Consider the following 24074-nt stretch of genomic DNA (forward strand, 5'->3'; position numbering starts at 1 on the left):
AATGCCATGTCTTCAGCAGAACGGATCTCACATTCCACATCTTGCAACACAGCGCAGCAGCTTTTCCCACGCACATTTAAAGTTTCTTTTTTCATTTTCACAGTATCATGCATTTCCATAAACCTGCATCCAGTTTATATAATGGACTAATTGGCACTAAATGTTATTATGGGTGTCTGTTGCATGTTAAATGGGGTTGGGTTAATAAGTATATTAGTTTCATGTTAGTTACATTTTTTAGTACCATTCAGCCCATTACAATAGCATTGTGGACCAAAGTGATTATTTTCTAGCATGTGCTCTGTGCATTGCTATCTATTTTGATTCAGCCTCAGACTCATAATCTTGAGTCCATCTATCAGTCTTATACCCTTGGCCCTTGTTAAAATTCAAACCCGCTAAAATGTGAAAGTTGAAATGCAGAGCCTGGATGTTGAAATGTGGAGCCTGGATGTTGAAATGCAGAGCCTACATTCCTACACTCCACTCTTTGATGTTACATCTTTCCTCTTCTCACTACTTCCTCTTTCTAGTCCTCTGCTCGGCAACACTAACACTTCCAAATATAGTCTTAGTATATCCTCTGTTACTGCTCCCTCGCACTACTCCACTCCTACTTGTCACTTCAACAACCTCTGTGCTGCTCCCATTTCCCCTCTACTACTTTTACTCTCTCTTTACTCTCACTACCACACTGTACTACTGCCATTTCTCCCACTGCCACTACCTCCTCTTACTACACTCACTCCTCACACCCACGCTCAACCAATCCAACAACCTTCCACACTCCTTCCGCACCCTCCACCTCCTGTCCTCACCCAACTACAACCCACACTGAACCATTCAAATGCTGAGCATTGGCCTACTGCCCCTACCCAATCACTTACCTTGCTTGAAGGGATGCGACAGAGGGAGGAGTGGGATGTGTTTCATAAGGGCTTGTAAGCACTGCCCCTTTCCACACTTTTAAACCATGTTTTGGACATGCAAGTCCAGCAATTTATAGGGAACATATGTCCCTTGTTTTGGACTTCTCATGGGCCTGTTTTGTATTTGTATTTAAACCAAAGCGCTTCACATAAAACATGAATACAATAGAAGCAATAAGTGTACAATGAGTCAAATTATCAAGAACAGTAAGAACAATTTGCTGAGGTAATTAGATTGAGAACCTGGGTAGGGGAAGCAAGGGAGGAAGTAGTAAAGAACGGTCAGGAGGGAGGATGAAGTAGGTGGGATTTTAAGGATGAGCGGCAGGAAGAGTATGAAGAGAGAGAGAGCGGTTCGGTAGAGGTAAATACTTCCAATGGAGAGGGGCAAGGAGTTGGAAAGATGGAAAGCGGGAAGGGGCAAAAGGAAGCGGTGGGACAATGAGTAGGAATAGGTCAGGAGAACGGAGGGGGCAAGAGGGAGAGTAGAAAGAGAGGAGGGAGGAGAGGTAGGGGGGTAAGATCATGAAGAGATTTAAAGACAAGACAGAGGAAGTTGGCTTTGAGTTGGGAGTGAAAGGAAAGCCAACCAAGAGAGGAAAGCGAAGAGGAAAAAGGGAGCAAAGAGTGCAGATTGCAGACTGGTAGAGGGATTTGAGGGGGGCCAGATGAGAGGCGGGGAGGCCAAAGAAAGGAGTTGAGCAGTAGAAGAGACGAGAAAAGAGGAGGGAAGAAGTTAAGAGTTTGATGGTGTGGAAGGCGAGGGAGGAACGGATTTTGCAAACATTGTGGAGATGGAAGCGACAAGCACAGGAAGTAAGAGAGATATGGTGAGTAAAGGAGAGGTTGGAGTCGAAGTGGAGGCCTAGGTTGTGGGCAGAGGCAGAGAAGGGGAGATGAGCAGGAGGAAAGAGGATATAAGGAAAGGGAGAAGGGGGAGGAAGGGTGTTGGCGGGAAGGAATAAAACTTCGGTTTTGTCCGTGTTCAGGGTGAGAAAGTGGGAGGACATCCTGTTTTTAATAGCAGTGAGACAGGAAGAGAGTTTGAGGTGGATGTCAGGAGTTTTCATACAGTTTTCCGGCCAGACTAGTGGGTATGGTTTCCTGGTAGTGTGCTCCTGCAGACACCTTCTGCTAGAGCCACACTCTACTCCCAGCTGCTGTTTTATTCTGCAACATTCCTCCTGACTCCGGCACCACCCCCTTCCTCTTGGTCAGTATATCTAGAGGATTTTAGCTCCTATGTCAAGCTGGTCTCTGTGCAACCCGGCATCCCAGTCTTGGTGGCCACATCTGAAAGTAAGGAGGGTTGTGGAGGGGGTGCATCCGCAGACACTTCAGCATGCTATTCATAGTCCCACATCCAGTCGTTGCCGCAGAGTATATTATGTGGTAGTTTTCAAATTCAAATGAGGGTTCTATCGAACGTGTTACACAGAAGTATGCAACTGACAATTTATCCTACCATGGTTGCTTTAGCGACTGGATCGCCCTTCTCTTCCTGCAGCTATAGCAGGGCTTTAAGTGGGCCGGGGCCTGCCGGGGCTGGGCTCTGACAGGCTCCAAAATTTCGTTTTGAGGCGGGGCACACTAATCTCCCCTGGCAGCCCCGTCCACTACACGAAAAGCAATTTTTTCTACAGCCTGAAGCTCTCGCTCGTGTGCGAGAGCTTCAGAAAAAAATGCCTTTCAGCCATAATGGTGGCGCCGCACCTACGAGGCATCCCTTTAATCAAGTGATGCACGTGGGCCGGTGCCACCATTGTGGAGAAAACTAGAGGCCGCTGGAAGCAGAGGCCTTGCTTTCTAAATACTGAAGCTCCCGCGCATTCGCGGGAGTTTGTCTTTAGGAAAAAGGCCTCTACTTCCAGTGGCCTCACCCTTTCAGCCTTGATGGTGACACTGCCCCTGCCCAGCTGGCGAGGGGCAGCACCACCATTAAGGCTGAATAGGGAGGCGCTGTCCCCTGCCAGGCAAGCCTATAGAATATAAATGCAGAGATCAGCACCCTCTCCCCCAAAGGGGAGAGGGTGCTCATCTCTACAAAAGGCTGCCTGGCAGGGGTTCCAGTAGCCCATTGAGCCGGGGCTCGTCAAGGGGGTGTGGCCTAACGGGCCATCAAGGCCCCCACTGTTAGGCAACGCCCCCTCGATGAGCCCCGGCTCGATTTGTAGTGCCACTTAAGGCACTGAGGTATAGAAACAAAGAATTAATCAGTTTTCCTGTATTGTTTTATCAAGATAGTACAGATCTGCTTTTCAAACACGTTTATGGAGTACTTTTTCAACATTGTATTGTAGGTTTGGAAGAATGCTGGTAGTTCTATGGATTGATTAATGTGGATCTGTTTTTGTGTATGGAAAAAAGGGTTTCGACAATGACTGTAGTCCATCAATTCTTCTCATACAATTGATGGGAATTAGGAAAGCCACCTCGTAGGCATATGTTAAAAAGCTGGCCCCATAAGTTTACTTAGAACAGATTCACTGCCAGGGATCTTGATATTGTACTTGGTGTGTAAATAGGTTTACTCCCTTCCATAAATGCCTTGATTACAGGTATCTTCCACCAGGACACTGTGTTGCCATGTGGTATGAGTTGATCATGCTTCTAAATGCACCATGAGTGAATTATAGACTAGGTCTAAGTAGAGAGAGAAGGTACATAAGAACGTCAATTGGGGTACAGCCAAGGGACTGATAATCTTTGAACACCATATGGCAAAACTTTTCCATTTGTTGAAATAACAATACCTAGTGTTGGATTTTTGTGTTTCTTTTAAAATGTCTATACAGCATGATTTAGATGACCAAACTCTATGACTTCACGAGCAAAGCTGCTAAGCTGGTCAAATAATGTGTGTTATTTGAAGATTTTGTTGGGTTAACATGACATGTGTGGCTGACAGTTTCAGTGGTGGGCACAGTGACTTAAGATGGATTTCTAGAATCCGGCCTGGTGGGCATATTTTAGGAGGCCACTTTAGTTGTAGTGCTCTCAGAGGTTTGCCAAAACCCAACCAAGGTATGCGTGTACGTGTGCATTCTTTTTTTCAGGGGCCCTCAATGAGTCTACACAGTAGGTCACATAATAATTCAATTTAGACATTAAGTATAAAACATAGTTATTTATTATTGGTCTTTTGAACACAATGAAACATTTATCTAACAGGTAGCAATATCGCACCATACTCTATGATACAAATATATACATTTACCATAGATCCATAAATGCATTTAAAGTCACTTATTCAGCAAGCAGGTAAGTAGATTAAATGCAATAAATGATGGAATCAGGTCGCAAGTTAACTCCCTAACATAAGCAGTCAGAATCCTTTGAACAATGGGGCCCTTTGTTCAAAAGTCGCAGGAGCCACAATGTTTCTGCCGGCAAGGGAGTGTCTGCAGATGAGTTACAGTTGAATTGTGTTGGTGATGGCTTAGAATGTTCAACAATTTTACTAAAGGTAAGTATACGTTTTCTTATATTTCAGGTTGCTCTACACAGGCTCGACGACCAAAGGTTGTGTGGAATAGAATGCATGAAACAAAGGGACGTATTCCCAACGTTATCGAGTGGACAGATGCGATGCATTTTTCCCTGATGTCATTGAGGATCATCTGAGGGGCTCAATCTTCCGCTGTTGGTTCCGGTGATTGATGCCCAGGAGTTGCAGGTTCGATGATTCTTCCGGTTGAGTGCAGTTGCAAGATGCAACCTCTGTCGATTAAGAAATGCACGAGACACTGAGGCAGACCTCAAAACAACACTTAACAGGTTGGAGAAAGAAAGGTTCCAGCAGCGGTCTCTGCACAGAGGCAACGACAGGCGTCCTCTTCCAGTCGTCGTCACAAAAGCTGCTCCAAGACGGGATCCTTTAATGCTGGGACACTGAAATTCAGGGAGAATGCAATGTGTGGCATGGGCTGGCGACCACCGAATGTTCCGGGCTTGAACATGGAATTGCGACACCTCTGACGAGGTAGCCCACGAGAAAGCTGGTCAGTCCACCGAGCGATCCAGGGACACTTCCAAAGGCTCAAAAGGGCAGGATCCGAGAGGTGTCAAGATTAGTTGCTCCCACTAGTCCAAGTGTGTAAACACTGCTCAGGGTCTTCAGAAAGTAGATCACCACACAGGGCTTCTGCAGGCCAGATACAGCAAGGAATGCTAAGCCACCCCAGGAGTCATCTTCAGATGGCAGTGCTTCTTTAAGGGATTCTTGTGTTCTGTCCATTGATGATCTCCCGAAATGGCTGCAGAGGTCCTCTTCTTATTCAAAATCTGAGCTGGAAGCAAGTCCAAAGTTGGCCAATCGGGTACAGCTACTGTTTTCACATTTACCCTCACCTAGACTTTCTTGCATCACGGATGTGGAGTGGAACTAGACAGCCCCGTCGCCTTCCTGGGACAAATACACAAAATAAGGCATCACTAGCCCGCAAAAGCAGCAGCTTTGCCAGGCAAGTGCATGCCCTTATGAGGGATTTTCAGACCTGGCAAGGCAGGAAGCAGGCCAAACACCAATATGGGGTATCCAGTCATTTGATTGCAAACAAAACAGAGTGGTCCATAATAGAGCGGACAACAATACTGATAAACACTGAAACATTTAAATAATTATATAAAGTGTAGTGTGGGTAAGAGGTTAAAATGGGCCAGGATGAGGTTGGGGTGGCTTTAAAAAGGGTGGAAAAAAGGGGTCTTGGGGGTGACCCACCGACCCCCAAAACTAAAAAAGAAATATATAAAAACAAAGAAAGAAATCTGTGTTTTTCCCCAAGTGCAAAAAGCTAGGGTGATGCGAAAGTAGCCCCATTGCACTGCAAGGTGTTTTGTGCAATGTTAAAAGGTTCAAGAATTCAAAAGGCAAACTTTCCCAGTACTGATAAGTTTCCCCATACACATGAGCAGAAGTCAAGGGAAGAGAAGGTTTTACTTCCCTTCAAAAGTCAGAACAGGTTGAAAAACAGAGCAAAAAGAAAAGTTCATGGGAACTATGGAGGAAACAAAATCCTTCCCAAAAGTGACCTACTCAGCAAGTGTGAATACCAGGGTTGTCTGTCACAAATTGGTGCAATGAGTATCATTGCTACATGCTCCCGGTGTAACTTGGGCGCAAGTTTGATGAATAGTGGTGTCGGGAGGCGTATGGAAAGAACGCTCACCAACTCACCTATAGCTCACGGTCTAAAGACCCCGTTTGCGGGTACCTCCATGCAAGGTTTCAGCATATTTCTGCAGCTGCAAACAGGTCAACCGTCCGATGACACCATTGTGCAAAAATGCGCATGCTTGTCCACTACAGTTATAATTTTTATATTCGGTGCATTTCCACCATGTTTTGTTTCCTTTTTCCCTTTCAATATTATACAAATATCCGGAATTGTGAAGTTGTTGGTTTCCTTTTATGGGAACTAAATAGGTAGCTTTTTCCATTTCTTTTTTTATTTTATTTTGGTTGGTTAAATTAACCTTTCAAAACAAATTTTTTACATGGATAGTTCATTAAAAAGGGGGTATAAAATACATAATTTCCTTTGTATGATTTACATTACATTTGAAAAAACACATTTAGATTTTGAGAAAAGAAAACCATAGGTACATAAATTCAAATCATCATCAAGTTGACAAATCGAAAATTACATTCATCAGAATATTTAACTAACTCATATCATTCGTGAAACCACATACAGATTAAGGGCGAGTTTGTACAAATATCAGGGTCTGATGGTTAGGATGAATCACTATGCAAAACTAGTTTAAGGATCAGGCTATGTGTAATGTTGCATTTAGGAATTGCATAGTGGCTATTCTTAACGAGATTTTAGGTGTAGCAAATAATTCATACCATAGTTCATCAACAGAGCGAGATATGTAATGGGACTGAGTTAGTTTATGAAGGATAGATTATCTTTGCTTCTCTAGAGCTACACACACAATCAGTATATGTTTGAGGGTCTCTTCCGTTCCACCAAGTTTGCAAAATCGACAGTGTGAAGCTTCAGCTTTTATTAAGCCTCTTCTTAGTAAGATTTGATTCGTTGGCCATAAATTCATGCAGAATCTTAAAATTTGATTTCTTAATGTAGCTGATGGACATTTCAGAAGATAATCGGCTGCCTGACGAAATTTGTGACCAAAGGATGCTCTGTCAAAATCTTTAGACATTTCTGTTGTGTACGGTGCCAGTCAAGTTGATACAACTTTATTTTAGCTCTGTTTGGATTGTCGAGCAGCAAATCCAACGATATGTTTGCTTCGGTTATATCAGAGATAACACTGGTTCTCCAATTTGTCGGGAACAAATGTTGAGAACATAATAGATAGTCTGCCAATATTGTCAAAGTATTCGCCGCCAGGCCCAAGAGACATTTTTGAAAAAGGCAACATCTTTTCCAAGATACTTGCATGTGTATTGAAAGGGTGCCTAACTCAAATTGCAAGAGAGTAAGGTTAAGTAAGTGTTTTTTCCCAGAATTGGGCTTCGATTCTGTTCCAATACCCTTGCTTTTGTGAGAACCAAGTTTCGGCCCCATAGGTGATAATGGGTGATTACCTTTTGTTGGTAGAAGGTTATAACATGGGCACAGAAGAATTTTCTAAACTTGGCCAGATGTATTTTGGCTTGCAAGATTAGAGTTGAAAGTTTCCCAGTCATACTGCTTTGCTGAGGCTTATTCATGAGTGAGTTGCTATTAGTTAGTATTTCTCAGTTCCATCACTTGAGTTTTCTCTAGATTGAGTGTAAAGTTGTTTTTGGCAACAAAAGATTCAAGCTGGTTAAGCAGCATCTGAAGTCCACTTGGCGTTTGCGAAATAAAAACCAGGTCATCCGCATAGAAAAGCCATGGGATGGCCTGCTTGCCGAGCTTAGGTGCATCGCTAATTACCTTCAGAAACTCGACACCCAGGTCAAAAATGAACAGATGAAATAGGGTTGAGGCAAGAATGAATGCAGCCTAGTTTTAGGCCGCTTTTGGTATGAATAACCTCTGATAGCAACCCATTCAAGTTCAATTTGACCTGCATCGCGGTTTTAGAGTGAAGTCAATTTATTATCGAGATGAGAGAAGGTGGGCAGCCAAAGCTCAGCAGTTTGTTGAGTAGTAATTGGCGGTCCACAGAGTCGAATGCGACACGAAAGTCGACAAAGGTCAAGTAGAGAGGTTGATGTTTTGTTGCATAGGCTGCTTTAATAGCATTAAGCGTAGTAATATTGATAGCAGTACCTAGGCCCGCAACAAAGCCCGTCTGAAAGGGATCTCGTTGATTTTCATTAGAAGCCCAAATATTGAGATCTCTTAAAATAATTCTGGTAAAAATGTTCCCCGGTGCATCAAGGAGTGCCATCGAGCGGTAGCTCGCTGGATTCGTAGGGTCCCCTATTTTATAGATGGGGACTACCACAGCTTGGCACCAAGTAGGAATGCTTTGTTTTATCTGAATGGAAAGAAATACAGTATATAAAATACTGGCCCACAGATCTGGATTCTGTTTTAGGATGTAATTTGACAGACCATCCGGGCGCGGGGCTCTAGAGCTTGCCCCGTTTATATAGAACACCACATCATCTCGATCAAATGAGAGAGGAAAAGGAGGGTTAGCCGACCTCAACGGCAGGTGCTCACAGCTATTTTGCGGGAGATCATACATGTTTGTGAAATACTCAACCCAACATTTTTCAGATACACCATTAATTTGAGATGATAGTTGAGAGCACATTGTGCCTGAATTAATTAGCTTCCAGATCTGAGAGGTTTTTGGTCTGTGCCACATGAAGCCACCGCTCACCATCCTTTTGATACATTTCTGCTTCATACGCATGTATCCAATTTTTGTAATCAGTCTTTAGCTTACGTAAGGCAGAGTCACGATATTTTGGCGGAAGAAGCAAGGTCTGCCTTTTTTGTTTGCGAAATAGAGACTTTCTATGTCTGACCGATTGATCAAATATATGAGTAGGACGGGTGTTATTAGATATTTTACTACTAGATATACTGGGAGATGCAAATAGATGCATTTTATCTTAGTATTCTAGTGGAGCATGTACCTCCTCTAAGAGGAGACGATGGTCATTCGCTAGATCCATACCAAACGCTTCCAACGCAGGGTTGGACCAATGTAATCTATTCTGCTGAGAATTTACATTCAGATTTTTCAGCTGTTGTTGTCGTAACTGTACTTTACCCTGAACATGAACTATAAGTTCCATCGTCAGCATCAGATGATCACTAGATGTGGAGGGCAAGATAACAAACTTCGAGATTTTACTAAATAGTGTTCCATCTACATAAACATAGTCAATGGTTGCTTTATGTGATCCACTTGACCAGGTGTGGGAGGGTGGAACGTCATTTTTGAAAGCACCATTCAACATTATCAGATCCCATGTTTTCGCAAAACAAGACCACTGAGTGACCCGTTCCGAATTTCCTTTTTTGGATGACATAAAAAGATGAATATTCAGGTCTACAGCGAGGATAATATGTGCAACATTAGAGGTGGCAGCAATGTTTTCCATAATTGTATTGAGATCCTTAAGGAAAGTAGAAGTTAGAATAGCTACAGGATTCCAATAAAGATTGACAATTGCAGTTTTTATATTCTGAAGCGAAATTAAAGAACATTGCATACAGGAATTCGGAGAAGGACAGCTACATTGGTTATGGTGGAAATGTTAGAGATTATTTGCTAGGCCAGACATTGGTCTACCTTTCTGACCTTTCAGCGCAGGGACCAGATGAATGTGGTGGTTATCCCAAGAGGGCGGCACCGCCAACCAAGTTTCTTGTAGAAGCAATACATCAAAGTTTATTAATGAGCAATTTAAGTTGTTCAGTAAGTGCTTATGTCCTCTAGCATTCCAGCTCAAAATTCGGATTTTATGTGTCAGGGGACATGATTCATCAGATGCTAGTTATGCATTCTTACAGTAGAAGCAGCTATTGGATTTTGTTGCAGCTATTGGATTTTCCCTTGGGAGAGTTATGGCGTTTTGTCCCGCATCCTCAGCTCTCTCAGGCTGTTGTAGGCTCTCAGTTAAAGGACTTTCACCAGTAGTAGGAATTAATCTAAATCAAAGAGAGAAGATCTCACAGACCAAATGATGTTAAGAATGACCAGAGATCTAATCCACAGACAAGAGACAGTTAAATCCTTCTCATCAGGAAATTCGACCCTCTCAATGTCTCCTGAGGCAAGATCTTCCAGCATTGGGATATCAGAGAATATTTCCATAATACTCTTCCTATTCATGGTATATTTTGGAAAAGAGCCACCTCGGCAGCTAAGAAATATTGAGTATGGTTGAGGGGGCTTTTTGTTCCTAGTACCAAGAGTTATTGGAGCCTCTTTTCTACTGCGTGGTACCTCTGAAAGAGTTTGGTTTCTCAATCACTTCTGGTAATTTAAATGAGACATTCCTGGAGCTCACCCTCTGATCTACAATTGGTGAGGAGTCATGATTAGAGCTGTAGATAAGTGATTTCATAGCAGACTTGAGTGTCTTCTGTTCTAAGGTTAGTGCCACTAGACGGTCCTTAATCAAGGATAGAATTTCATCCTGCATATTCGCCTGTAATACCGGTATAGCCGGTGTAACAGGCAGATTTTTTTATGCCAGTAGCATTCACCTCACATCGAGACAACAAGGCGATTAATTTGTTGCTTGCTTGCGAACTCTGCGTTGGGGTTTTCAGAGTAGAGCGGGGAGGTTTCATCAGCGAATGGGACACAACCGGGACCGATTGAAATTGACGCATATAGTCATCCTCTGCTTTCCGGAGTTCTTTATGAGTATATGATGGATCAGAGTGATCAGAAATATTCTCAGGCAGAGCCTTGGATGGAACTATCGGCTGAGCCTCAGAAGGTGAATCCTCCGATTCATCTTCACATTCTTCCACCGCCTGGACCAACTCATCCAATGGAGAGCGATTCAAATCTATCTGCGAGTAACTCACCCCGTCTTTTACAGTTCTTTTCTTGTGCCAGGTTAGAGTATTTTTTGGTTATAGCATTAGATGCCAATATTGAGCAACTCACTGGCTTTGAAAGTGATTTGAGGAACTGTTTTGTTTGGCCAGTGGATGCCACTCTTTTAGATTTTTGATTTTTTTAAGTTCATCGTATGTTCAGGTTTTTGTTTTTTAGAATTTTTAGCAAAAATCGTGTACGCTTCTTTATGTGGCTGTAGACTTTCTGCTATAGGTGGTATCTCAGCAGCGGAGGCTGCAGGTAATTCATCAGTAGGCTTCGATGGTAGCACAGGTGCTGCCACCAGCGTCTCCACAGGTGTCTCGCGAATAACACCCTCTACAAAGGGAATAGCAGCCTTTAGGCATCGTGTTGCCTTGTTAGCTGAGCATCGATTACATTGAGAGCAAAGCTGGTCAGTTGTCAATTTTAGCATGGAAACAATCTCTGGTATCTGGTTTAATGACAAGGCAACTATCATCAAGCACCTGCTTCTGGGCCAAGGAATCAGTAATTGTTTTTTGCCAACTGGCACTGTTTCTGAGATTATCAACAATAGAATTTACTTTAGAATCGAGAACTTCAAATAATTTAGCAAGGGACATTATAGCAATGTTCATCACTTCTAACGTGATCATAGGGGATTTCTTTGAAAGCGACTCCCTGGTTATAACAGAGTTGTCTCGATCTGGCTTTCTTGGAGTAGGCGGAATGAATTATATAGAGGTCTCAGATGTACTGTCATTCCGGAATAAAACAGTGGATTTAGAGAGATCATGATCATCTTCTCTGGCCGAGAAACAAGAGTTTGACGAATGAAGATCAATAACAGCAACATCAGCATCATTAATAACACTTTTAGACTTATTTGATGGAGGCACAATATTACCTGTGCGGGAATTTTGTAAAATCTTACTATCAGACAATGAAATATTGCATGGTTGTTTACAACCCTTATTACTAACATTTGAGTCCAATACTGTTGGAGAGCTCATTAAAGATTGTTTTGTAGCCGAGGATTCTTGATTAATAGAGAGCGACTGGGCCTCTACGTTTGATACGCTTAAGTTCGTTAGTTCCGGCATCTTTGCCATCAAAACGACTAATGCGCAATGCTCCAAACCCAAAGTCTCAGATATCACCAGCCGGAGTGTTAGAGCGGGCATGTTTTTTCCCAGCTCGTTTGTCTGGTTGAGGGCCTTTGGTAAGAAGGCGAGATGACTTTGGAGTTAGTAGAGGATATCTCTATTTGAAGAGTCACAGAGCGCACGTAGGCGTAAAGGGCAAGGCATATCAGTGCGCAGGGTGTAAGCTTTAGTTCTTTTGTCAGCCATAATTTAACAAAACATAACTAAACAAAGTATAACCAATAAAGTATAAAAGGGGCGTTTATGGTATGATATCACACACCATTTAGCAGCAGGTTAGATATAACAGTTTGAAGCAGCTCCTCAATTTTAACAATGGTCAAGAAAAAATAAGAATGGAAAAAAATATTAATAAGTAACTGAAACAAAATACACACAATCACCTAAAAAAAAGAACTCAAAGTAAAAATGATCCGCTTAGGAAAATATCCCACACCGTACACTGCAGCGCCGCGGCAAAGCGGGACTTACAGGGGCTTTCACGGGTGCACACGCGCGAGCATGATTATATAGTCACACCCACTGTGTATGTGGTGCAATGCCTAAACAAAAATAAAAACAACGTATAAGAGTCTGTACATACTGAGAGTTAAAGTATGTATGCTTTCTTATATTGCTGTTCACCTTCTGGGGCTTGAAGTCCGTCGTTTCTCCAGTGAAGCGCAGCAGTTTATAAAAACACAATCCAAATCCAAATATAGCTGGAAAAGCAGTCCGCGGCAAAGCGGGACTTACAGGGGCTTTTCACACATATCCTACGGCATTAAAATAAACACTTAAGTTTTCCTTCTAACGTTATCATACTATTTTTTATATAATGTCTTTTGTCGATTAATTTTCACAACTCACCGTGTTTTAAACGGATTAGCAGTTGTAACGTTGAGTCTGTTAAATACGTGCAGCCGGTTTAACTCTCCTTCGTTTCTCTCACAGAAATCTCAGATGACAGTTAAACTGTTGTTTCTGCCCTTAATGTGTATTGTCTTCCTGGCATTGTGTTCCCAAGTTGTCTGCTGTCCAATCATATAGCCATATTATTCAAGGGTTTTCATAAAACTTAGTGTCCTCTTTTCAAGCATTTCCTTTCTCTATTTGCGGACATTTCGATTTTTCAGTATTACGGACCTTTTGTATGCAGTATTTTCCATCGCTGGAAAATCAGCCGCAGTTAAAATCATGTAGATCCATTTAAAAGGGTATCTGACAAGCCCAACTGTTGGGATCCTTACTGCTGCTCCACTTCACTGATCCTGTGATCTTTATGCACAACAGTTACAGGATCTACAGCCCTCCCTGCACACGTGGATTTTTTGGAATCTACTGACCTTTTTGATCCTGCTCAATCTAGGCTCAGGCCTGGACAGGGGACCGAGAGCACCCTGGCCTCTGTCCAAGATGATATGGCCAAGCTGGTTGATGCTGGTGGGGTTGAGGCCCTGATTTTACTAGAATTTTCAGCAGCATTTGACACCGCAGACCACCCTATACTGCTCACCCACCTGGCCCAAGCTGGTATCTCAGGCCAGGTGCTGACTTGGTTTGCCTCATTCCTAGCCAACAGAACCCAAAATCTTTCTCTTCCTCCCCTTCTTCCTGGCTGGTTCTCTTTTTGCTGTGGTGTCCCTCAGGGATCTGCCTGGTCTCTTATTCTCTTCTACATTTACATCTGGCCTCTTGTATGCCTCATCCACTCCTTTGCCATCAGGTGCTATTCATATGCCGACGACACACAAATCCTGATGCAGTTCGATCGGGATCAGGCGGAGGTGTCGTCGTGCCCGTCTCTGTGCCTGACTGCCGTGGGGGTTTGGGTGCCCCACAATTGGCTGAAGCAGAATGGAGACAAATACAGGAGGTACTGGTGGTAGGTTCTCCCCCTGATCCTTCCCTCCGTCTTCCTTTTGGCCTTCCTCTCTTGGCCCTCTTCCGGTTCCTACTGAGAAGGTGAAGAATCTAGGTGTTGTGATGTCTGCGTCTCTCTCGATTGACTCACAGGTGCCAGCATTTTTCAGTCGGGCCATTTTCACCTAAAAATTCTCAAGGTCTTGCCATGTATTTCTTCTCACCTCCACCCTCCGGTAGTGGCAGCCTTAGTGCTTAGTCGACTGTACTACTCTAACCCCTTTATATTCGGCCCAACCTAAAGGCCTAGTCGAGCAGCTTCAGCATCTCCAGAATATGGCTGCCCGGGTGGCCACTGGCTCCCCTTATGGAGCTCACGTTTCCCCTGTTCCGCGTTCGCTCCATTGGATTTCTGTTATACAGTGCATTACATTCAAGGCCCTTTGCTTGGTGCACCACGCCCTACATGACCAAGGGGCAGAGTATCTCTGTGACAAGTTCAATCGCTACTGCCCCACACAGCCTCTAAGATCGGCAGCTGCTAATTTGCTTGCAGTCCTGCCCTTCCAGCACGCTCGCATTGGACGTCCGGCTTTTTCGGTTGCTTCGGCACAGCTGTGTAACAGTCTCCCAATGGCCATGAAAACTCTCCCTAATCATTTGGCTTTTAGAAAATTTGCTGAAAACGCATTTGTTTGGTTAACCTCCGTTTCAGGATACTGCCTCCTCCTTTCTCCAGCGCCATGATGCCCTCGTGCAACCGTGCGCTCTAAAGGTGCTACTAACAGAACACCTCCCTTGCTTTTACGCAGCTCACTAGGGAGATATATATATATATATACACAGGTAGCTTGGGGAGCAAGATGCTGCTGCTGCAAGAAAGGAAGGAGGATAACCCTCAGCACCCCACACACTGCCAGATAACCGTCTCAGTGGGGTCACGGGGGTGGCCCTGGTTTCTGGGAAGTAGACCTGCACTGACAAATCACTCATCTGTTTCAATCTCCAATCCCTCTGAGCTTTCTGAACTAGTTGATAAGAGCACCCGTCAGATAGCCAGAATTACCTGAAGGCTTCCATAGTATGCAGCGGGGCTGCACCCCCGCTGCTCACCTCTCCTTCCCCACCAACTCCACCAAGCTCAAGCACTGAATGACTGCACCAGGTGCAATCGTAGGCGGCTGACACCAGTGTAAAGCCCTAAACTGCCAGTTTCTCCGCATTTACCAAGGACCGAAGCCTATCTTGTGCCCCACCTTCTCTGCTACATGAGTGGGAATCTGCCTTAGATAGGTTACCACCATTATAGTCTGCCATCAGCCACACCTCCAGCACCATTACTGGGGGTGTCCTTTTTTTATTTGCCCCCTTACACCTTTGAAGCCACTATTTACTTTCTTTTGATACTGTGTTTACCATGAGCCACAGGGCTTCTTCACTCCTAAGGGATTTTCAAACAGCTTACGAATTCTAAAGATCCACCCACAATCACTGTGCTGGCTTTCTTTTGAACAAATTATGTAATTCCTTGATTCTTTGTACAGTGATAGAAAAGTCCAAAGATAGTACCCCATTATGAAGACATCCTTCAGTGAGCACACTTTCAACAGAAAAAAAAATAATGTTTTGCATTTTATATAGCTATACGAACCCTTGGGCATCTGAGCACTGCTTATTACCCAGGGTGTGTGGTGCTCATTTATCGAGCTCGGAAGGATGAAAGGCTGAATTGGGCTTCGAACCTGGGTCGGCAGGCTCTGCGCTGATGACAAAGCGAGCACTCTACTCGCTGTGCTATTGTGACCGGCTGTTGAACATTAAAAAGAAAACATTGAACATAAACAAATTGCAGAGTATTGTTACTTATTCAACTCAGCGTCTCAGTATGGCAATACGCCATATTCAACACTTAATTTGCTTTAGTACTTTCAACTCGTTTCTGTGACAGATTCGAAGTGGTCAATAGTGACGTAATGCTGAATCATTAACCTGCACTATCTTATCACAGAAGACATTTGTTATAAAGCCGCTCTGTTTCATATAAGAAACAGTTTACCAACAAGAGCGAAAGGAAGATCAACATTGACTACACTGAAGTGCCTGAATTCCCTCCACTGCAAACATGCAATAGAAAGAGGTATTGCATGACATCAAACAAGCAAAATCACCATTGGCTAGACATTTTACAGAATACAGGCTTACAATTGCTCTATTAAAATTTAACATATCCGATCAGACGCGTGCACTCAAGAGGGTCCCATGTGTTAATATCCCCGCAAAAATATTGCGATACAAAAATATCACCATATTTTTGCGGCGATATTGAGCCATGGACCCTGCGGGGGAACACCGCCGCATTATTTTTTAATGTGCAGGGGACACCCCAGCAACCTCCACTCCCACAAATTATCCCCCCCAAAAATATCGCCTATGGCGAGACAGACGACCAGATGAACGGCAATATTTTTGGTGGGGATAATATGTAGGGATACCCCCAAGAGGAGGGGATTATCAAATGCGTGTCCAATAATGTACCTTGACCTCTCTAATTGTCTTGGCATCCTGAATTAAAAGAGGACTAGATTATTACAGCATTCTTATACACTTTTATTGAAATCTCTGAATTCATGGAAGATCACAATATCTACCTTCCCCCTGAAAATGACAAGATGAAAAAGAGTTGAATTCTGCCAGTTGGAGTATATGTCCTTCCATATACAATATAGACATCACTCCTGTTTGGGGTTAGACAGAGCCAGCAACAGGCCACCAACCTGCACCTTAAATAGGAGGTTCAAGGCCATTACTAGCACTGTCCACCTACAAAACAAGGGGCATTAGCATGCCTGGACTCCTTCATCGTGCAAATAGTTGTTTTGCCTGCAATTTTAAATTGGAAGGCAATATGTTTTGAGTGTGTGCCCAGTTCCCATTAAAAAATACAAAATAAATTATTGAAAATAAAAAGGACATTGTAATTTTTCTATTTTCCACAGGGCACAGCAAAGATGCAGAGAGAGGGAGGGGTTACGAGTAAGGGAGGTGGGGTGGAATTGCAAGGGGGCGAGGATACTCATTGTGAGGGCCTCGCAAGAGGGTGTGTTAAGGGGCAAAGTCAGGCAGGGGTAGAGGAGTTTGCTGGTCATAGGGTCCCACCCTAAGTTACTAAGGGAATCCAGACGTGGATCCCTTGCTCACTGTTCTTAGAGAGGCACAGCTCCACCCTACTGATGAGGTCCAACCAGACCGAAACACGTGTCTGGGGTTGTTGTTGGTACTCTTGTTCAGATGGGAATTGCCTATCATTTCGGTTCTGGACTGCCCCAGGGCAGGACAAAGACTGATATGTTGGGATATTTCTTCTCTGTGAAAGATAGTGAGCTAAAGCCTCTGGGTAAGTCTCTCGTAACCAGGACTAATGTCTGGCAGAGGGACTCCAAGGCCCCCCCCCCCTCCTTGTTAATTTGGTCATATGTATGATGGCAGACACTAGATTAAAGAGCACATCCCAGGCAATCAGATTGTCCAATACTCCACACAACCCCGGTGCTAATAAGGCCTATTTTCAAAATGGATATGATTGCCTTAATTATGGCCACTGCATGAAGTTGGTATTTGAAATATTTCACAGTAATGTGGCATTGACAATGCAGTTTCTCATTTAAAAAAAAATAAAATAATCCATCATGAAAAAATACAAATTTGTGAAAAACATTAGCAGTAAATGAATTTTGTTAAAATGGAAGCATGGTAATTGAGAGGTTCTGAAGAATCCATAGGCATTTGAATACCCCAAGCTACATGGCAATATTGATACGTACTGAAAAACAACACCCCATCAGTGCTAGCAAAACATGTAAGCAGCTCAGCTTTTTCAGAACTCGTTACATTGATCTCTTTGCAGATACAACTTCGACAAAGGGATGGATAATAGGAATCGTCATTATGCTGTGCGGCTATCGCATCTCCAGGAAAGGTGCTCCTTTCGATCTGGGTTCCACCCTAAAATAAGCAAAGATTTCCTTCCAACAAGTTGGAAAGCCGTACTTTGCTGAGTAATGCTCACTGGCCAGATACATTTTATCCCAACGCAACAAGCTTGACTGAATCTAAACCTTAGGTTGTCTTGATCTTGCACCTCAGGATCCAGTCTCCCATCTTGCCTTCATGTCAGGTGAGAAATTATTTTACTTTTCACTTTCTGCCCCATCAATTATCAGCTTGGAACCAGAGCATTCACTTTGCAGATCATTGGGAAATCAAAGTTCATCCAATATGTCTCACCTTTGCCAACTCTGTGCATGACTGCTGCAGACAAAGGTTTCAGAAGGCTCTGGCATTGCAGCACATCTGCTGCCATATCCTTTCTGGCGCTGGCTGAACCAAACCACTTTACTGCCCCACACTTCTTTCGCAACCTCGACCCCCCCATTAAAAGATCTGTTCAACAGTATGCCTCCAGTTGTTGTAGAGACTAAGAATCTCTGATCACCGGCTTCCCAAAGCCTAGAAGAGCTTACCAAGGCCCAGAAGTGCTGCCCATTTCTCCACTTTCCCTCCAGTGTAGCCTTTCGTCTCCTGGGCTCCAGCAACTAAAGACCAGCAGACCTGGATAGAATAAAGACCTAGGCCTTCACACCCATTAAAGCACAGCCTATGAAGGGACATGTTATGAGTTTGCTGCAGGATTTACTCCAGTGGCAAGTAGCTTGGTTATAGCTCCAGCTCATCACCCATGTCACAAAAATTCGATTTCTAGAGCGGACATTCAAGATCACAGTTGCCCTTCCAGAGACCTGGGTTTTGTCAACTCCATTTGCTGCTGGGTGTGTCCGGTGTTCTTTTCCCAAAAGCACCCTGTGGGAACAAACTGCTTAAAATCAGAGGCCACGCGCTTGTTGGCCTCCATGGACAGAATGTACTCATCTGAACAAATAGCTGCTAGACTTCCAAGCACCTCCTTAGTCAGATATTCTGGTTCCCAATTTTTTTTCAAATTCTATGTATTACTTTCTGCATTTCACTGTATGGTCTTGATCGTTAATTGTTCTCTGCCTGCAGAGCAGTTACGGGGGAGCCTTCGAAGCCTCCATGGGGGCAAAATCTTGCACAACAATGACACCCGGAAATAAACAGTCCATAACAATTTTATTTACAAACTATACATGGGAAGGGACTTTTAGATTCAAATCAGGTACATGTCTCCCTTAGATTTTGCATGGTATTGGCCAAGTCTGGTATTTTTGAAACTCACAAATGTTTGAAGTTGCATCATCCTTAGGCGGTGTGTACAACATGCAAGTTACTCTCTACGAGCATAAAATATGTTGTATCCAAGCTCCAGCAGACCTCCAACTAGCAAGGCCCACAATGGAATAAAGACAAAGCAGAGTTTCATGTTTGCGAACTGTTCCAGCCTAGCACAGAGGGCCAGGCAGAAGGCCAGTTTCAGAAGCATTGCTACAAGGCACCAGGCCTTTTTCTTCATGTTCTGGGAGCCATTCCGAGGATCATAGCCAGATTTACATCGCCCCGCCATCTTCACAATCAGCATTACCAAAAGAATGGTGTCGAATATCCAAACAGGGATAAAGATGAGAAACCAGTTCCATGGTGCCTTGTCATCCAGCTTCAGCACCAGCATAATAAGGAAGAGTAAAGTGAAAAGCCAAGTGAGCAGCACTCTCTGCGCCAGGGACATTCTCATTTAAACAGCTTGGGTAGGTGGTTTCTACACAGTTGAAAAAGGGGATTGCCGGTCTAGGAGAAAAGAAAGAAAACAAGTCAGTATATGCTTCACATACAATAAGCACTGAAAAGAAATGATGTCAGGTCCCGTCCACTACCCTCCCAAAACTCTCACTCCAAGTACTAACAGAAGACTGGAAAACAAATGCAGTTGTAAACTTGTACTTGAAATTACAAATACTACTCCCATACACGGCAATCAGACCAACAAAACTTTCTTTTGGAAAGAATACTAATTTCCATGAAACCATATAAAAAATAAAAAATATAAATAGTATTCTACCCATAAAATACATCACATACAGTTGGCAAAAAGCAGTCAACCTAATATGTTTCTCCGGACCGTAAGGGCAGTTACAAGATGAAGGGCTAAAGCAAAACAAACTGGCAGATCCGGTAATGAATACCATTGCACAAATCCCTAATCCCGCAATAGTGGAATCATTTAACAAGCCTCTTTCCTATGTTACATAAGGGACAAAACAAGCTACGATTCCTCCACTATTGAAACACAGTGTCAGCTTTTATCAATTGGTACTTTTACGGTCCAGAATGCAGCTTATATCTGTTAGGGGTATGCTCATTACAGAGGCCTGTTTTGTGGTCCACAGCTTAGCCCATACACCTAAACGTGTATACAGCAAGGTATTTAGCTGTGACGTTGCCATTTTGTTAGCTATTTTAAACTGTTGCCTTCACTTGCATTATAAATAGTGTTCACTCTAGGAACGTCCACATGATTACATAATGAAGACAGGGCCGTTTGCCAACTCCAGCCAGTCTTTAGCTGTAAAGCAACTGATAAGGCAGCAAACCTCAATGCGTTGGACATTATAGTTTGTACTAAAAACCAAGGTTGCTAAACATTTCTCGAAGATAATGAATCAATGAAGAGAATGCCAGCTTTATTTCAACTTATGAAATGTTAAGGGATTATATTAAATACATGTTTATTTTGGTTTGCCTTTGCATATGTCTCTTTGCAGTTTTTAGCTATAAAAAGGGTGAGCAGACCCGCTGCAGAGATTCGGGGGCGACGCCATTGGCACCGGGGTAAGGATCATCTGCTGCCTGCTCCACTGTGCGCACCCTATTTTTACCCCATCACCTCACTTAATTTGACAAAACACACTCTTCGATGTGAAGGAAATGCCCAGGTTATAAAAGGGGAATTATTTCCACCGAATTTCATCGCAAATGTATGTTGGGGGATGAGTTATGTTAATAAATGTGCGGCGATACGAAATGGGGCTGCAGGAAGTCTTCCCCCCCACATACATTTGTGATGATTTTTTTAAATAAAAATTTAAAATCATCCATGGAATAGAATTCAATTAAATGGAACTGATGGAATCATATAGATCCGATTCTCACACCCATCAGCGCACCGCCTGGCAACATGGACACTGGCCTTCCCCAAATATACTATCCTCCAGCGGATAGACAGGACCTGCCACCTCGCTCAGCCCTACTACCCCCACAAGTCCTGCCACCAAAACCTTTGCCCGAGATACAGGTCGTGTCACCAGACTACACTACCCCTCGCTTCCCCATGGATCCCACCTGAGTGCCACATGAATTAAAAAGAATACATAATCCCCTAACAAGACCGTCTGGGGATGACGCTTCCTCCACAATGACAGTATTTACTTGATATGATGGGCTTGAAGAGGACTTACGATAAGTCGTTTCATACACTGGTAAAAACACCAATAGGGAACAGAGGTAACTACTGCAAGATGTTTTAAATGAATTAGAGAAAGACAACGGGTTACTGGTATCGCAACCCATAGAAGGAAACATACATTTGGAGGGGGCAGACATGAAGAAGAACATGCATACTCCGTTAGAATAATTCTGGCACCCGTTGGTTTCCAAACTGTGCCATACCATGTGGCCTGGACAGCAGAGCAGATAAGGTCCTTTAAGGACACATTCCCATCACTTTGCACCAACCACTAGAAGTTCGTAAGGGAACTACAGAGTATTATAGATTCCCGCAAACCTACCGCTGCAGATCTAGCAGGGTTACTTAAACAAGTGCTTACAGCGTTGCAGCCTCAAACGGCAAGAACTAAGGCAGCCTGGTCACAAAATGTTAAGGAACCGTTAACGCAAGAGTATGTGCAATAAAACATAATTTTCTGTACCAACACCCACCAATACCTCAGAGAACAGCAGACAGCTACCGAATTGTGTCCTAGACCACCCGACAACCGTATGCCCAGTATCCCCAACCCTTCCGGGCAGCGCCATTAAGGATACATACCCAACCTACCCGAAGAACAGACCGCACCAATAAAGCACCCAAACAAACCAGCAATAGAGGAATCACCAGTGCCGCCCTAGCAAAAGACATTACAGTCGACCTCTTGGCCCGTTATCCCCATACATCACAAGAACAGAAGGGCACCACCAATATCCACGGCACACCAGACAAATCAATGAAGTAATAATAACCAACAACCCAACCAATAACCTAACTGACAATCGGCAGAATAGGGAAGCATCGCTACTGAACAGCCAAGCTTCCAATCTAGCAGATCGCTTCAATGAAGATGCATCCCTTGCTGATCCTCATCAAGTCAAAGCCAAAACAGATGCACTGCAACCTAACAACTGCAAACCAAAACAAGGAACAACTAATCAGCAAAACCACACCAAAAAGATCCACTGCAATTTAATCAATGCAAGGTCAATGTCCAAACATACCACCGAAATATACGATCTCTGCGACGGAGGGAATCGACATCCTGTTTGTAACAAAAACATGGGTAAATGACAACTACAAGATGACCCTCAACAACTGCCTACCGGAAAACTTCAAATGCGCCCAAACAAACAGAAAAAACAAAAAAAGGGGGGGGGGGACTGGCAATAATACCCAAGGAGCACCTGCCAATCAAATTGGAAAATCCACTAAACATTGATAAATACGAATCCTTAATGATATGCTTATCAGTAAACCCCAAAACAAACCTGAAATTCCTACTGATATACAGACCACCAACCTACAACACAACCTTCGTAGATGCCCTCACGGAAGCAATCACCATCCTAGCCATCAAACACAACCACCTGATCGTCCTCTGAGATTTCAACATCTGGTTCGAAGAAACCACCAATACCACACAAAAATCTCTAACCAGCCAACTAGAAGCAATGAATCTACAACAACTAGTCAAAAGGAGCGACCCACTCGGCAGGGCATACACTTGACGCAATCTTTGCAAACAAAGAACTCCTTACCACGTCACCCCCAATTCAAATTCTCAGGAGCGACCACCTCATCATTCCCTTCGTAATCAAAATGACCACTCCAGTAAATAGGCAACTAGACAAACCACCAACCACCATGAAAGGAAACTGGATAACCATCAAAAACTTCAACCTAACTGAACTCCTGGAGCTCAGCAAGCTGCAACCAACATCTTTGGAAGAGGCCGAGCTGGACAAAAAAGTAGCCCTGCTCCACTCCTGGATTGTAACAACTATCAACAATATCGCCAAAGAAAAACCTTTCATTCCTCATAAAAGAGCAACGGCAAGATGGTTCACCCCACTACTCGCCACCATGAAAAGGAAAAACCGAAAGCAAGATCTAGATTGGAGAATAAAAAACGACACTGCGAAGCTGAAATTCCTGTAACATAACCGCGCATACAAAGGGGAAATACAAAAAGCAAAGAGGAAACACTATGAAAACCGAATCTTCGAAGCACCAAACACACCAAAAAAGAACTCTTCAAAATCATAAATGAAATGATAAAATCCACCAGGCTGTAACAACACACCAACTCCTAAGACAAAACTATGCAATGACCTATCAGACCACTTCAAAAACAAAATCAGCATCCAACGAACCATACAAAGCAGACCACCCGATCATACGACGATCCCCACCTACCCTCAGGAGGAACACCCGAAAAAACTGCAAAGCTTTCCCGATATATCAGTGGAGACTTTCATCAAACTGGTAAATCAAAGAAACAAATCGGGCTCCCCGAGGACCCCTGCCTCCCGTACATACACAAATCAATTCTCAAGCAAGGAACTCCCATGGAATACCACATGAACAACCTCAAACTTTCAATCGCGACAGGGAAAGTGCCACAAGCCTTCAAATCAGCATACATCAAGCCACTACTCAAAGATACAGCGGGAACCGCAGAGGGCCTCTCCAACTACAGACCAATCTCCAACATCCCGTACACATCTAAGCTGCTCAAAACGTACATGCACAAAATGACCCAAGAATTCATAGAAGAGCACTGCCTACTAGACCAGGCACAAGTTGGTTTCAGACTAATGAGGAACAGAATCGGCTCTCCTCTGAATATGGGACGACCTAAAAATAAACACAAACTCTGACAACAGTACAATACATCTAGACCAATCCGCAGCATAAGTTAATCAAGCCATCCTCAAA

At 43.5% G+C, this 24074-nt stretch overlaps 1 protein-coding gene across 3 annotated transcripts in view; it reads right to left on the reverse strand.

Annotated features, from left to right (window-relative positions):
- Window positions 1-24074, reverse strand: part of TMEM60 (transmembrane protein 60) — a 110947-nt gene that overhangs the window by 12103 nt on the left and 74770 nt on the right. For 2 of the 3 annotated variants that reach the window (XM_069628042.1, XM_069628041.1), the window contains one exon: window positions 19029-19657. The exons of the other annotated variant lie outside the window; for it this stretch is intronic. In XM_069628042.1, coding sequence (XP_069484143.1) covers window positions 19200-19604 — 405 coding nt within the window. In that variant the 5' untranslated portion in view covers window positions 19605-19657 and the 3' untranslated portion in view covers window positions 19029-19199. Of the gene's footprint in view, window positions 1-19028; window positions 19658-24074 lie in introns of those variants that run through there. 3 annotated transcript variants of the gene reach the window in all.

This window comes from Ambystoma mexicanum, chromosome 12 (assembly GCF_040938575.1).
Source record: "Ambystoma mexicanum isolate Mex_15411 chromosome 12, UKY_AmexF1_1, whole genome shotgun sequence".
NCBI lineage: Eukaryota > Metazoa > Chordata > Amphibia > Caudata > Ambystomatidae > Ambystoma > Ambystoma mexicanum.